The 13789-nt window shown below is 43.9% G+C and overlaps 1 protein-coding gene, 1 non-coding gene and 1 pseudogene across 2 annotated transcripts in view; 1 reads left to right on the top strand and 2 right to left on the bottom strand.

The window, feature by feature from the left end:
* Window positions 1-5119: 5119 nt before the first annotated feature.
* Window positions 5120-5226, bottom strand: LOC115931529 (U6 spliceosomal RNA). Its single transcript, XR_004068000.2, has one exon. It is a non-coding gene; the product is annotated as a U6 spliceosomal RNA (small nuclear RNA).
* Window positions 5227-7018: 1792 nt separating this feature from the next.
* Window positions 7019-9265, bottom strand: LOC129528250 (chromobox protein homolog 3-like; annotated as a pseudogene).
* Window positions 9266-10972: 1707 nt separating this feature from the next.
* Window positions 10973-13789, top strand: part of SMCHD1 (structural maintenance of chromosomes flexible hinge domain containing 1) — a 147431-nt gene continuing 144614 nt past the window's right edge. Inside the window, exon 1 of the mRNA XM_019014179.4 lies at window positions 10973-11606. Within this exon, the coding sequence (XP_018869724.1) occupies window positions 11421-11606 (186 nt within the window). The 5' untranslated portion in view covers window positions 10973-11420. The remainder of the gene's footprint in view (window positions 11607-13789) is intronic.

The raw sequence follows: 13789 nt of genomic DNA, 5'->3' as shown, positions 1-13789 counted from the left end.
GAACAGTATGAAATATCAAGGGTTGTGGGATCTGATAATGAGGTTGATGTGGAAATAAACAGCAGCTTTCCAACCACAACTAAGCATTTGGTAAGCAATTTACAAAGCAATACTAGTCAATTTAGAAAGCTTATGATGTACTCAGGTTTTTACTGAACCTCAGGTATTACTATTATGGAAACACAGTTGACCATAATTCTAAGTGTCTCTTGTGTGAGAAAGAACTGAGCAAAAAGAGGAGGAAATTATCACAAGTGATACCTAAAAAACAACCACATATCTTTAAGGCAGCAATGGCATAAAAAAAAACAAAGCAAAACCAACTACATGACACTCCGGAAAAGGAATAAGATGAGGTGGTTTCCTCCAGTGGACATCAAAATATAATACAGCTAGAGTAATTAAGGAAGTGTAGTATTAGTAGAGAGGGTAAAAAATTGACCAACAAACAGGCTAGACAATCCAGGAACAGAGGCATGCATTTATGGAAACTTGGTATGTAACAGTACGTCACACACAATACAACAGAGGAAGGATAAACTATTCAATAAATGATGATCAGACAATTTGAAAAAAAAAAGGAGTTGGAGCCCCTTTTAGTATAATACATAAAAATCAACTTTGCACAATTTAAGGACTAATTGTGTTTTTTTTTTTTTTAAACTTAGTCTGTCTCTGTCACCCAGGCTGGAGTGCAGTGGCACGATCTCGGTTCACTGCAACTTCTGCCTCCCAGGTTCACATGATTCTCCTGCCTCAGCCTCTTGACTAGCTGGGACTACAGGCGTGTGCCACCACGACCAGCTATTTTTGTATTTTTAGTAGAGACGGGGTTTCGCCATGTTGGCCAGGCTGATGTCGAATTCCTGATCTCAGGTGATCTGCCCTCCTTGGCCTCCCAAAGTGCTGGGATTACAGGCATGAGCCACCATGCCTGGCCATTAAGTGTTTTTAATAGAAAAATTTTAAACTTCAAAAATAAAATTTGAGGCCAGGTACGGTGGCTCATAACTGTAATCCCTGCACCCTGGGAGGCCGAGGTGGGTGGATCACCTGAGGTCAGGAGTTCCAGACAAGTCGGGCCAACGTGGTGAAACCCCATCTCTATTAAAAATACAAAAATTAGCTGGGCGTGGTGGCTGGCACCTGTAATCCCAGCTACTTGGGAGGCTGAGGCAGGAGAATCGCTTGAACGCGGGAGGCGGAGGTTGCAGTGAGCTGAGATCGCAAAACTGCACTGCAGCCTGGGCTACAAGAGCGAAACTCCGTCTGAAAATAAATAAATAAATAAAATGAAATAAAATTTGAAAATGCCTTTGTATTAGAGGAATTCTTAGAGACCAAAAAGTACAAATCATAATGGAAAGAATTTGATAAGTTCAAACATACTAAGATCGAGAACTACCATTCATTAAAAGGTCTCACAAAGAAAGGGAAATTACAAATCACAAACTGGGAAAAGATGTTATATAGACATAACCAACAAAATTTGAGTTCCACAATATGTGGAGAACTTTAAAAAAATCAATAGAAAAAAATCAAGTAATTTCATCACCAGCACATTTAGCCAGGTGTGGTGGCCCGCACCTGTAGCCCCAGCTACTTGGGAGGCTAAGGTGGGAGAATACCTTGAGCCAGGAGGCTGAGGCTGCAGTGAGCCTGATTGTGCCACTGCACTCCAGCCCAGGCAACAGAGCAAGACCCTGTGTAAAAAAAAATAAGGCCAGGCGTGGTGGTTCACTCACGCCTGTAATCCCAACACTTTGGGAGGCCGAGGCAGGCGGATCATCAGGTCAAGAGATTGAAACCATCCTGGCCAAAATGGTGAAACCCCGTATTTTTCTACTAAAAATACAAAATTAGCTGGGTGTGGTGGCGCGTGCCTGTAGTCCCAGCTCCTCGGGAGGCTGAGGCAGGAGAATCGCTTGCACCAGGGAGGCGGAAGTTGCAGTGAGCCAAGATTGCACCACTGCACTCCAGCCTGGGCACAGAGCCAGACTCCGTCTCAAACAACAACAACAACAACAAAAGGCACAAGCCATGAATAAGCATTTCATAGAAGAGGAAACACAATTAGGAAATACACATATGAAGAAGTGCTCAATCTTTTTTCTTTTCTTTTTTTTTTTTTTTTTTTTTGAGACAGAGTCTTGCTCTGTCATCCAGGCTGGAGTGCAATGGTGTAATCTCGGCTTACTGCAACTTCCGCCTCCCAGACTAAAGCAACTTTCGTGCCTCAGCCTCCCAAGTAGCTGGGATTACAGGCAGGTGCCAGAACACTGGCTAATTTTTTGAATTTTTAGTAGAGACGGGGTTTTGCCATGTTGGCTAGGCTGGTCTCGAACACCTAGCCTCAGTTGATCTGCCTGCCTCGACCTCACAAAGTGCTGAGATTACAGGTGTGATCCACCACACCCAGCCTCAATCTCATTTATAATGAGGTAGGTGCAAATTACAACCACAATGAGGTACTATTTCACATCTACCAGATTGACAAACATTTTCAAAAGTAAAACACTCCTACATGTTGACAAGGTAGTGGAGCAGCAGGTCTTCTATAATGCTGGAAAATAATTTGGCATTATCAGGTAAGTGTGTAAATTAGCCATATTCTATGACATTTGATATATAACCTATGCAATATTATATCCATTGCATAAGAACATCATGATACAACAGACACATACTCATAGAAGCTTGATTTCTAAAAAGTAAAAGCAAACAAAGAAACCAAAGACCTGGAAATAATTTAAATGTTCATTGATAGGAGAATGGAAAGACAGTGGTGTACTCGTATCAAGAAATACTATATAACAGTAAAACAGAATAAAAAAAGAATGAACTACAGTAACTTGCATGAACATTATTGAATCTTACAAATATGATGAACAAAAATGAGCAGAAGAATGTATATATGTACACATAGTTCAAAAACTCAAAAACTAAATAATTTATTACAAACAGAAGGAAAACAAATACCTACAAATTTCAGAATAGAGAATACTTCAGTAGTAGAGAGATGTCATTTTGGAAGGGGCTTACTGGGGTCTTTAAAAGCATCAATAATGCTCTTTTATTTAAGTTAATGGTTTTAAGACAGATGTGTTTGTCTTTTCACAGACGTTTAGATTATGTATACTCTTTTGTATGCATGAAACATTTCATGATATAAAAATGTAGAAACAGACTGAACAAGAAAATGTAAAGTGTTTGTAGAGGTACTGGCAGTTTAAGAACTCAATAAATTCTAAGTACCATTTTTCATATGTAAGGAAAAAATCAACTACATGGATTTTTTTTTTTTTTTTTTTTTTTGAGACGGAGTCTCGCACTGCTGTCCAGGCTGGAGTGCAACTCTGCGATCTCGGCTCACTGCAACCTCCACCTTCTGGGTTCAAGCGATTCTCCTGCCTCAGCCTCCAGAGTAGCTGGGATTACAGGCATGTGCCACCACGCCCGGCTAATTTTATGTTTTTAGTAGAGACAGAGTTTCTCCATGTTGGTCAGACTGGTCTTGAACTCCTGACCGCAGGTTATCCGCCCGCCTCGGCCTAACTACATGGATTTTTGAAGGAAAAATAATCAGTGCTTTACAATCAAAATAAATGTGTAATCAAAGAGGTAACGAAAAACTTTTTTTTTTTTTTTTGGAGATGGATCTTGCTCTGTCGCTCAGGCAGGAGTGCAGTGGCGCGATCTTGGCTCACCGCAACCTCTGCCTCCCTAGTTCAAGCGATTCTCCTGCCTCAGCCTCTCGACTAGCTGGGACTACAGGTGTGCACCACCACAACCGGCTAATTTTTATATTTTTAGTAGAGACGGGGTTCGCCAAGTTGACCAGGCTGGTCTCAAATTTCCGACCTCGGGTGATCCGCCCGCTTCAGCCTCCCAAAGTGCTGGGATTACAGGCGTGAGCCACTGTACCTGACCAAGAAAAGGATTTACAGGCATTGATAGAGTGCCTTGAAGAAAGAGAAAGGCAAAGGATTTTATTCAGATTAAAAAAGAGATTCCCTGTAGGCTGGTAAAATGGCCTGGTTCCCCCCTCCCCAAAATAGCTATATGCATATATAGGCAAATGGGATTAAAAATAACCCTTGCAAATGGCGCTTATGTCCTAAACAGCACAAAAGCAGCAGGAAGCCACTAGATCTAAACAGGTTGCCTTGTAGACATGGATGAGCCTCTACCCCTACCACCCAGAAGCATCAAACTTGTTAAACCTGGGAATGAGTCTGGGCACAGCGGCTCATGCCTGTAATCCCAGCATTTTGGTAGCCTGAGGTGGGTGGCTCACTTGGGCTCAGGGGTTCAAGACCAGCCTGGACAACATGGTGAAAACCCATCTCTACAAAAAATACAAAAATTAGACGGACATGGTGGTGCACGACCGTGGTCCCAGCTACTCAGGAGGCCGAGGTGGGAAGATGGTTTGAGCCCAGAAAGTAGAGGATGCAGTGAGCCGAGATCCTGACACTGCACTCCAGCCTGAGAGATGGAATGAGACCCTTTCTCAAAAACAAAAACAAACAAACAAAAACTGGGAATGAAGGAACTCCAAAATGTTCTCTACCAGTTTGGTAGATTTGGGGCTCTGTCACAAATTATATTACAGAAAGTATTTTAACTGGCAAAGCCTGAATTCATGTCACTACAATTGTTCTTCTCTCTCCAGAAATAATAAAAATAAATAAATTTGAGAAGATAGAGGTATTTAAAAAATCACTTTCATCCTGTAGAATTCCCCACAAATGGGCAAAATAAAAATAACCCCCCAAAATCACTTTCCTTGCCCTTCTTTTTTTTTTTTTTTTTTTTTGAGACGGAGTCTCGCTCTGTCATCAGGCTGGAATGCAGTGGCACGATCTCAGCTCACTGCAACCTCTGCCTCGCAGGTTCAAGTGATTCTCCCGAGTAACTGGGACTACAGGAGCACGCCACCACACCCAGCTAATTTTTGTATTTTTAGTACAGACGGGGTTTCACCATGTTGGTCAGGATGCTCTCAATCTCTTGAACTTGTGATCTGCCCATCTCAGCCTCCCAAAGTGCTGGGATTACAGGCATGAGCCACCATGCCCAGCCCTTGCCCTTTATTTTCTAGGTATTTTTATTTTTTTATAATGTGGAATGTTTCCCGAATTTGTGTGTCTTCCTAGTGCAGGGGCCATGCTAATCTTCTGTGTATCATTCCCATGTTAGTATATGTGCTGCCAAAGCAAGCACAATTTTCTAGGTATTTTTATTTGGGGGAAATTTAATCTCATCAGCAAATCCTAACAAGACTGTTTTTTCTTTTCCTTCTTTTTGCCAGCTATCGTATATCTGCAATATTTTTTCAAACTTGTCTCATCTCAATGTACAGATACAGTGCTATTCTCCATGTCGGGATTTTTGTAAGCCTATCTCTGTTGTGGGAGTGGACCACACAGGGGCTTGGCTGCATGACTAGCTTTGGCCAGTGGGACATTAGAAAACGTGATGCAGGCCGGGTGCGGTGGCTCGCGCCTGGAATCCCAGCATTTTGGGAGGCCGAGGCAGGTGGATCACTTGAGGTCAGGAGTTGGAGACCAGCCTGGCCAACATGGTGAAATGTCATCTCTACTAAAAATAGAAAAATTAGCCCGGTGTGGTGGCGCGCACCTATACTCTCAGCTACTAAGGAGGCTGACATGGAAGAATTGTTTGAACTCAGGGGACAGGGGCTGCAGTGAGCTGAGACCACGCACTGCACTCCAGCCTGGGTGACAGGGTGGGGCTCAGTCTCAAAAAAAAAAAAAAAAAGAAAGAAAATGTGATGCAAGCAGAACTTCCACAAGCACTTGCACACTGGAGCCTTTTCTTTTGGAACGCTGTGACAACCAAGTAAGAAACCAAGTTATGCTATTAGAGATGCCTACTAGAGGAAAATTGATGCGCTCCAACCAACAGCCTTAGCTAATTGCCAGCCATGTGAGTGAGGCCATTGTGAGCCATCCAGCCTTGGTGAAGCTACCAGGTGATTGCAGCTGTTGAAGTGATCTCAAGTGAGACCAGCAGAAGATCTCTTCAGCTGAGCTTAGCCCAAATTGTCAATCACAAGCAAATAAATGATTCCTCTTTAAGCCACTAAGTTATTTTTATTTTAAAAAATATAAAGCTACGTATTGATCGCTATTCAGCAGTATCTGCAAGAAAGTAAGCAATACACACTCAGGTAACAACATTCTTATTACTATAGTGTTATTGTTTTTCCTGGCTTCTTCTGAACCAGTAACCTAAATAGTGAAATGATTGAGCCTACATGTAATGAATGGGTTGAGGTAAAGAAAAAGCATGCAAGTCAAGAGTTTACATTGCAATTGTTCACCCATGTATGCCACCAGGTCTTAAACAGCAACATCTCTAACCATCTATTTAGTTTCATGAGCAAAGACATTCCATGAATTATGACCTTTTGGCCAATGTAGCATAAGATTTTCAACTTTTTGTAAAGAAATGGCTCTTTAGAAGGAAGCTTTAAATGCCCACTTAGCTAAGCCTTGCTTGGCTAATTAAAACACACCAGTATTGGGCTGAGAGTGGTGGTTTATGTCTGCAATCCCAGCACTTTGGGAGGCTGAGGTGGAAGGATCGCTCAAGGCCAAGAGTTAGAGCAGCTTGGAAAAGAAAGCAAGACCCTGTCTCTACAAAGAAATTTTAAAATTAGCTGGGTGTGGTGGCATATGTCTGTAGTCCTAGCTACTGGGGAGGCTGAGGTGGAAGGATTGCTTGAACCCAGGAGTTCAAGGCTGCAGTTAGCTATAATTGTACCACTGCACACCGTCCTTGGCAACATAACAAGACCCTGTCTCAAAAAAAAAAAAAAAAAAAAAAAAGCCACATCGGTATCTGGTTTCCTCATCTGAGTGCAGAGGTTGTTGGTGATAAAATTTCTCCTTTTAGAAGGTTTTGCAAATAAACTGTTGCTTTTATATGACTATAGCTATAGACATTATGGACTCTGACCTGGCTTCTTTTTTTTTTTTTTTTTTTTTTTTGAGACGGAGTTTTGCTCTTATTGCCCAGGCTGGAGTGCAATGGTGCAATCTCAGCTCACCACAACCTCCGCCTCCTGGGTTCAAGTGATTCTCCTGCCTCAGCCTCCCAAGTAGCTAAGATTACAGGCATGCACCACCATGCCCAGCTAATTTTGTATTTTTAGTGGAGATGGGGTTTCTCCATGTTGGTCAGGCTAGTCTTGAACTCTCAACCTCAGGTGATCCGCCCACCTGGCCTCCCAAAGTGCTGGGATTACAGGCATGAGCCGCCGTGCCCGGCTCTGATTTGGCTTCTTTAAATTGTCCAATTTAAATTGTTTACATTGTATTTAACTTGGCCAACTAATTACAAATTATTCAATTTGAAACATTGTGGCTTTAGGAAAAATTTTAACTTAAGGTGATCTATTCTTTGGGCTGCTTAGAACGATGGCATTCCAGAAGAAAACTTGAATTTACCCATGATTGTGAAATGCTATTTCTTAGTTCATGTAAAAAACAAAACCACAACTATGTACGTGTATATTTACATATGCACAAACAAACAAAAATTCAGAATAGCCTTAGGCATTATAGGTTAAACACAAGTTATGATTGAGTAATGATTATGGAAAATGTTCCCAACATTTAGAAAAGAGGAAATAATATACCATGGAACAAAATATTCTTTTCTGGTAAATGAAGCAGCTACAGAAAGCTTTTTCTACTTGTTCAAAAGTAACAAGTGCTATTGATGAAAAAAACCCCAACAAATACCCAAAACAAACAAACCCCAAAAACTCTTTTGATTCTACTTCAAAACAAGATTTTGCAGTAGAAAATAGATTTCATTAGAAAATAGCTGGCCAGGCAGGGTGGCTCACGTCTGTAGTCCAAGCACTTTTGGGAAGCCAAGGCAGGAGGATCACTTGAGCCCAGAGTTTGAGACCAACCTGGGCAACATAGTGAGACTCTATCTCTATTTTTTAAAAAATAGAATATTTCACACTAATAAGAAAATCAAGACCTAGGTTTTACACACACACACACTATATGGTAGTATACTGCAGTGCAACAATTTTTGAGTTTCATTTTCTGGACAGGAATGCCAAGTTAGTCTCTCTTCATAAAAATAATTTGCAATTTGAGGACACTTCGTGTTTGCCCCTTTGCGTTTGCCTCTTTGCCAGCACCAAGTCAGCCTCGTCTGAATCTTTGCATTCCATTAGAAACATTAATTCTTCACTGCAGTCTGTGGCACCAATTCTTTGCTTAGGATCAAGAGTTCTGGCAAAGTCTCCTGGTTTTTCAGCAGCATCCCTTTCATTTGCTGTCATCAGATTCACTATCGGATAAAGACTTTCTTTTTGTACTATCTTTTCCTTTACCAGTTTTTTTGAGGATTAAGAAATAGTTCAATGAACTCAGGAAAATCTAAGTTTTCTTCAGGTTCTCAATTATTGTCAGCAAGTGCAAATCCTTTCCGCTTCAGGGAATATTCCACCTTCCCATTCACCACACCTTGCTGTAGTACTTTTTCCATCACAAAATCCTCAGGCTCTGCTTCATCAGCTTTTATACCCTTTCCACTAAGTCTTTTGTCCCATTTTTTTGCAATGTACAGTGGCCCTCAGTATCCTCGGGTTCCGCATTCCTGGATTCTATCAACCGAGGATAGAACATATTTTAAAATCACAATAAAACAAAAAAATACAAATGAAAAACAATACAGTATAACAACCATTTACATAGCATTTATATTGTATTAGGTATTATAAGTAATCTAGGATGTATGTAGGTTATATGCAAATACTTCGCTCTTTTATATGAGGGACTTGAGCAGCCTTGGATTTTCCTATCCATGGGGGCCCCGGTCCAGAAACCAATTTCCCAAGGATACCAAAGGACGACTGTAGTTTTACTGGAGGCCATTTTTAATTGCAGACATGAAGAGCTATTGTTCACCATCTCCTTCACCATCTCTGAGCTGCACCTGGTCTGGGTCTGTGGCATCTCAAGTCCTGCCTGACTCAAGCTTGAGCTACATGCAAGAAGGGAATGGGGAACTTCTTCAGGGGCCACTAAGTTTGGGGGAAGTTCGTTATGTAGCAATAAATAACTGATACAAGGCCACTTAAATATTTTACTCTGTAGTAAGATAGCTAATTAACAAAAATTGAGTCAATTGAAGAGAACTCATTAAGGAACTGGGTCATTTCAAACGCTTTTATTTACTTGTGATGAAAAATAAAGAACAAACTCGTCATCTTTCTTTGATGAAAAAATTGTTTGATATTCTGAGAACAAAAGTGATGCCATACTGCCATTAAGAAACTGATTCAGACTCGATCTCTCAACAAGGTAAGACATCAATGTTCCCATCAAGAGCTGCCCATAATACTGCAGTACACTTCTCTGGCACCATTAAAAAAAAAAAATCTCTTAGAGATGATCCTGAAATCTCTTCTAAAGACATGAAAGAGGTGTGCTTGTATAATCTGGTATTACAAAGAAATGAGAAATTGCCCTGATGACGAATCTCCAGCTCTAATCTCAATTTGCTGAAGTAGAGAGGCAATTCATCTTACCCATTAACTAAGAATTAGAAAAACAATTTGTGTTTTTCTTTGAGTCATTTAACTCAAATACCACTATATAAAGGAATAGAATGAGACATTCGCATGAATTTGAAAGGTAAATAAAACATCAGACTTCAAAGAAATTCCATTAGAATCGGGGGTTACTTTTTTGTTTTCTTTTCCTCCACCTCCACCTTAAGGAACATGAACGGCATTTGGCCACAGTTTATGTCTTTCCAATTTTATCTTCCACCATCTACCGCTCAGTTCTCCCCACTTCCAGCTAAACAATTTATGTTCCCCAAACACGCCTTCACAATTTCGTTCTAGTTGGTGTCTACCTCTAGTATATGTGTAGTCAATTTATACACACATTCCCCACGATCTTGAAACGTCTTGACATCCACAAGCAAATCTAGGTTTCTAACATAACACTAACTTTGTAAGTCTGTCCATATAAGATTTTAGCAAACCTAGTAAAACAGAAAACGCACTATTATCCAGGCTTATATTCTGAGATTTGAAAATCCCCTCTATCTGCTACCTTTGGGTTTCTGAATTTACATACCACTCTCAAGTATACAATATTCACGATTTCTAAGAATTGGAGAGTAAACCTAGTCCTCTAACAATGGCATTTTATTTGTTGAGTTAGGGCACTACCTGCCCACGATGAGGATAGTTAATGAAACGTTGCCCGGTAATGACGATTAAAGGCTTTTATTGAAAACGTATTAGGCCTTAAGAATTTTGCGAACATCTAATTTAACCCTAGTAACTGTGGCGTGGGTTCTTTCAGAATTTACAGGCACGTGGGAGACCGCGAAGCGCAGGTAGCGTTAAAACTAGGGCGCTGGAGTCACCCCCGTACCCCGAATGCCGTCGGCGCTCTAGGGCCCCCAGACGGTGCGGGCTGGGACGCTGTGACGTCACAAAGCGCCCTTCTGACGTTCTCACGGACCAGCTTTGTCTCGGGGGCCCACGCTGGAGCCCACCCAGTACTACTAAGAAATGAGGAAGAAAAAGGGGCGCCGGCTCTCGTAGCGCCTATTTTCTCGGCAGAGGGACCCACGTCCTCGCTTTGGTGGACTCTGCGCCCGGCGAGTACCGCCGGCCTGAAGCTTCCCGCCGCCGCGTTCACGCGACCCAGCCAGAGAGGGCTCAGTCAGCCGGCGCGGCACCTACAAGCTCAGTCGGGATCATGGAGAGGCGGGAAGGCAGCGGGGCCCTTTCCACAGAGAGAACACAGCTCTTCGGGAGATTCCCCCGCTGCCCCCGAGCCCTACTCTCCCGCCTCGGCTTCCGAGGACTACCTGCAGGGCGCAGGCACCCGCGAAAGATTCAGCCTCCTTCCAACTTCGCGAGGGCCGAGGGGGCGGGCCCCGGGCGCGCGCGCGGCGAAGCCCCGCCCCTGCCCGCGCGGCCTGCTGGATTCGCCCCGCCCCTCGCTGTCGCACGCCACCCGCCACCGCTCTTCCTCCTGCGCCACAGTCCCGGCGGCGGCGCTGGTCGCGGGTCGCACCGTGAGGCTCGCGTGGGCGGCGATAGGCGCTGGGCCCGGGCCCGGTGAGGAGCGCGCCGCGCGTCCCCTTCTCCTCAGGAGTGGCGGGCCGCGGAAGTGACGTGGTGCACGGGCAGGAGCGCGTTTGAATCGGTTCCCGGGTGATCCTCGCGCCTGCCGCTGCTCGGCCGCCGCCGCTGAGGAGGAGCTGCAGCGCGCCGGGCCGAGGCCTCGAGCCGCCCCGGGAGCTGGAGCTGGAGCTGAGGGCGCCGCGCGGAGCGCGCACCTTAGCCCTGAGCCCGGCGGCGGCAGGCGTCGCTGTCTTTTCTCCTTTTCCCCAATATGGCAGCGGCGGACGGCGGCGGGCCTGGTGGGGCCTCTGTGGGGACTAAGGAGGATGGCGGAGGCGTCGGCCACAGGACGGTGTACTTGTTTGATCGGCGCGAAAAGGAGTCCGAGCTCGGGGACCGGCCTCTGCAGGTCGGGGAGCGCTTGGACTACGCGGGATTTCGCGCCTCTGTGTGTCAGGTACGCGAAGGGGCGAGGAAGGGATGCGCGTGTAGACTTGGGGGTGGGAGGGTGATGAGAAACTCAACTTCCTCACTGAGGGCAATAAACCTGTCACCCGGTCCTGGTCCTGCGGCCTTGGCTTCCCTCTCCCGTGTGCCCGCCATGTCCGTGACCTGGTGGCCGGACGCCTCGGGCGGGCCCTGGCCCGGGCCTCGAAGTGCAGAGCCGGCTCCCCTGTGGCCCTCCCTCTGCCTCCGCTCCTTTTACGGGAGGCCTTGCCGCCCCGGGTTGAGACCTCAGCGTTTGTTGGCCCTGGGCGAGCTTAGCCCGATTGCGGCCCTGCAGTCTAGGGAAAGCTGTTGGTGGTGTCTGTTTTTACTTTGTAACTTTTTTAAAACGAGAGAAGGGAGTTAACACCCAGGGGCTCTGTTGTGAGTGTTGCGACGGTGGGAAGTTGTGAAATTCCTGGAGTCATCTCCCCCAAGTTCATTAGATGATGCGGGGTGTCCCCGGGTTGCCATGTCAAGGTTGCAGGTCCTTCTGGGGCGGGGCGGCGGGGGGGATCCTTCCTCACGGAGACACTTGTCCAAGTCAGCTTTGCAGGTAAGAGCTGGCCTTCTGATTGTCTGAGCCCTAACCCTTGGGAGTTCCTAAACCAAGTCAAAGGTTGGTATGGGTGGCTGTGGAACACCAGAGAACGTACCTACCCGGTGTATTGGTTTGCTTTAAAAATGAACGTGCAGGGAAATCTGCTTTAAACTGTGATGTACTTTATAGATATGAGGTGGTGTCATTGCCTGAGCTTTGAAGAAGGAATATTGTCATGCTCTGAATTAACCATATGAGGGCCCTTTTTAAGCTGTTAAGAACGCTTAGCTTCCAAGGGAAAAAAAGAACTTTGAAGCCGTGTTTTGTCGTGAGGCTGATAGGTTTAGAAGTGTTCTAGACCATATAACTGTATGGTGGCTGAAATAATTGAAATCATGATCCGTAGAATGAAAACGATTTGAGAAGTAAGGACTTTCTTTTGTTTACAGCTGTAGTCCCAGCGTCTAGAACTGTGCCTGCGACATTGTAAATGCCCAGATTAGAATGGATAAATGAATGAAGACAAAAACCTATCCCCTCAAGTTAATTCTGTGCCTGAATGTAGTAGATTCCCGTTGTGTTTGAAAAGTGAATGAATGCTCATCTTTTTTGTTGAATGCTTTGTATTCAGAACCATTCTACAAAAGGGAAACTTTTTACGTTTATTATGTTTATAGTAAAAATACCAGTACATTAAAGAAAATATGGAACCAGAGGGGGGAAACAAGTAAATCTTTTACTCGCTGTAAAACTACTATATGACTACTCTTAGCACCTGAGGTTATGTCTTTTCAGCCTTCCTCCTCCTTCCCATTCCATTTTTTAAATTACTAAAATATGTGTTTTATATTCTATTAATTTTTTCACTTAATAATGTCAGAACTGTCTTTAAACGTAGGTCTTCAAATCAAAATTTGAAATGGTCCATTTGCTACCACTATTTACATAACCGAATCTCTCCTTTCTGTTGACATTTACATTACTTTTAATTTTTTTTATTTTAAGTAATGCTGTAATAAACATTTTCCCAGGCCCAAATATTTCCGGGCTCAGGTGATCCTCCCACCTCAGCCTCCCAAGTAGCCAGGACTACAGGTGAGCGCCACCATGCCCAGCTGTGTTTTTTTTTTTTTTCGTATTTTTTGTACATACGGGGATTTGGCTGTGTTGCCCAGGCTAGTCTCGAGCTCCTGGGCTCAAGAGATCCACCCGCCTCCCGAAGTGCTGGGATTACTGGCGTGAGCCACCGCACCCGGTGGAGAAACATCTTTGAATACATAGCCGTTTATGTCTTTATTATTGTTTGCTTAGTTTGAAATCTTAGAACTGGATCAAAGATGAGATACGTCTTTAAAGCTCTTGTTTCGTATTTTAAAATTGCTTTTTGAAAATGTTTTGCTACTTTACCCTTCCTCTAGAAATGCACTATTTCCCTCTTGTGAGATGTCTCGGTAACTCTTAGATAAATAGAGGAAGTATTATTGGCCTTTTATTACAGAAGTATAAACACAGTCGTGGAAATGGTGACTCATTACTCAGATAGTAAAGCTCAAGTTAGTATTCAAACCCAGAACCTCTGTTCATTCTGTTATACTACTCAAATGGCATTCTTT

Source organism: Gorilla gorilla, chromosome 17 (genome assembly GCF_029281585.2).
Source record: "Gorilla gorilla gorilla isolate KB3781 chromosome 17, NHGRI_mGorGor1-v2.1_pri, whole genome shotgun sequence".
Classification (NCBI taxonomy): domain Eukaryota; kingdom Metazoa; phylum Chordata; class Mammalia; order Primates; family Hominidae; genus Gorilla; species Gorilla gorilla.
This window is presented reverse-complemented; position numbering and strand designations above follow the sequence as displayed.